Genomic DNA, 594 nt, shown 5'->3' with positions numbered 1-594 from the left:
GTCTTGTTTGTTTGTGCTTTTCCTCATAATTGCAGTAACTGGATCACTTATAATCCACATTGTTGACTGTTTCAAAATTTTGTGTCTACAATCTTCCACATGTAGATATTTACATTATTATAAAATATAACCATGAGCACGGATTCTGAATTACAGGCCAAATACGATGCCGCCGTCGAGCGTTACCAAGCTGCCAAACAGGCCGAAGCAGCTGCTAAGAAGGAAGTGGATGAGAAAGAGGCTTGGGTACGGAAAACACAGGAGGGCACCAAAGAGCATTATTTCGCTTGGGCGGAGGTGTGGAATGCAGAAGTAGCTCTTATTGAAATCGTTGAACAAAGATATGCTGCTGAGTACGAGAGAGATTTGTGCTATGCAGATTGGATGAAATACAAGCACGGAGCTGACTCCAAGGAAGCACAAATAGCCCAGCATAGCGCAGAGTTGGCTCGCACAAAAGAGTTTATTGACACCCATTACCCTCTATATTGGATAAAATGGGATAAGTTGGATAACATAGCTCTATGTGTGTATTATCATCTTAAGGCAGAAGGTTATGTCAAGATTGCAGATGATCTCGAAAGGGCACAAGAT

At 41.9% G+C, this 594-nt stretch overlaps 1 protein-coding gene across 1 annotated transcript; it reads left to right on the top strand.

The window, feature by feature from the left end:
- Positions 1-132: 132 nt before the first annotated feature.
- On the top strand, positions 133-594 carry TM35_000561240 (uncharacterized protein; the record flags this gene model as incomplete). Its single annotated transcript, XM_029030834.1, has 1 exon — positions 133-594. A coding segment is annotated over one exon (462 nt), but the record flags the coding sequence as incomplete, so codon positions are not given.

This window comes from Trypanosoma theileri, assembly GCF_002087225.1.
Source record: "Trypanosoma theileri isolate Edinburgh chromosome Unknown TM35_Tth_56_V1, whole genome shotgun sequence".
NCBI classification, from domain to species: domain Eukaryota; phylum Euglenozoa; class Kinetoplastea; order Trypanosomatida; family Trypanosomatidae; genus Trypanosoma; species Trypanosoma theileri.
The sequence above is the reverse complement of the archived record's forward strand: the minus strand, read 5'-3'. Positions and strand labels throughout refer to the sequence as shown.